This window comes from Apaloderma vittatum, unplaced genomic scaffold (genome assembly GCF_000703405.1).
Source record: "Apaloderma vittatum isolate BGI_N311 unplaced genomic scaffold, ASM70340v1 scaffold24950, whole genome shotgun sequence".
In the NCBI taxonomy this organism is placed as follows: domain Eukaryota; kingdom Metazoa; phylum Chordata; class Aves; order Trogoniformes; family Trogonidae; genus Apaloderma; species Apaloderma vittatum.
In genome coordinates, this window is record NW_009693189.1 from 8,908 (window position 1) to 9,562 (window position 655).

Sequence of the window (655 nt, forward strand, 5' to 3'; positions counted from 1 at the left end):
CAGGTGGCATCACCCCGGGGGTTTCGGTGGTATCTTTTGGCAATGCTTGGGGGCTCCTCCACCCATGCGTGAGGAAGAGGAGAGGGGAGCAGCTGGAATCTGATGTGCCATGCCTTTACAGCTGGAGGAGCACACCCTGATCCCCAGTTCGGCTCTGGTGAGTCCCCTGGCCCCCATGCCCGTCCTCATCTCCTATCCCCATTTTTATGCTCCATCCCTGTCCTACAGCCTCATACATCCTCACCCCATCCCCAACCATCTCCATCTCCCACCATCTCCAACCCTATCTCCATCCCCTTCCTTAACCATCTGCATTCCCACGTTCATCCTCATCCCCATCCCCAACCAGGGCAGCGCCAACCCTCAGCTTGTCTCCCTCTCCCTCCCCAGGACAACGAGGTGTATGACAAGCCGCCCAGCGTCCACTACGCCGGTTCTCAGCACCCACTCCAACCGCGCGGACCCCTGCAGCCCCTCCGCAACCACGTCCCCCAGCCCACCTCCCGACCCTGGCGTGGGGATGAGGTGGTGGCCAACCAGCACCGCCTGCCCGAGCAGCCCCTGCTTCACCACCAGCACGAGCTCCTCAACAGCTACTACATCCACCACCGGCCAGATCCAGCCCCCGTGGCCGCTCACCTGCACCAGGCCTTCC

General features: G+C 62.6%; 1 protein-coding gene across 1 annotated transcript in view; it reads left to right on the top strand.

Moving 5' to 3' along the window:
• COL18A1 (collagen, type XVIII, alpha 1) overlaps positions 1–655 on the top strand; it is a gene marked incomplete at its 5' end in the record, with an annotated part of 9,428 nt that overhangs the window by 7,883 nt on the left and 890 nt on the right. The window contains 2 exon segments of the mRNA XM_009878214.1: positions 122–157; positions 391–655. The exon segment at positions 391–655 is cut by the window's right edge and continues 281 nt beyond it. Coding sequence (XP_009876516.1) covers positions 122–157; positions 391–655 — 301 coding nt within the window.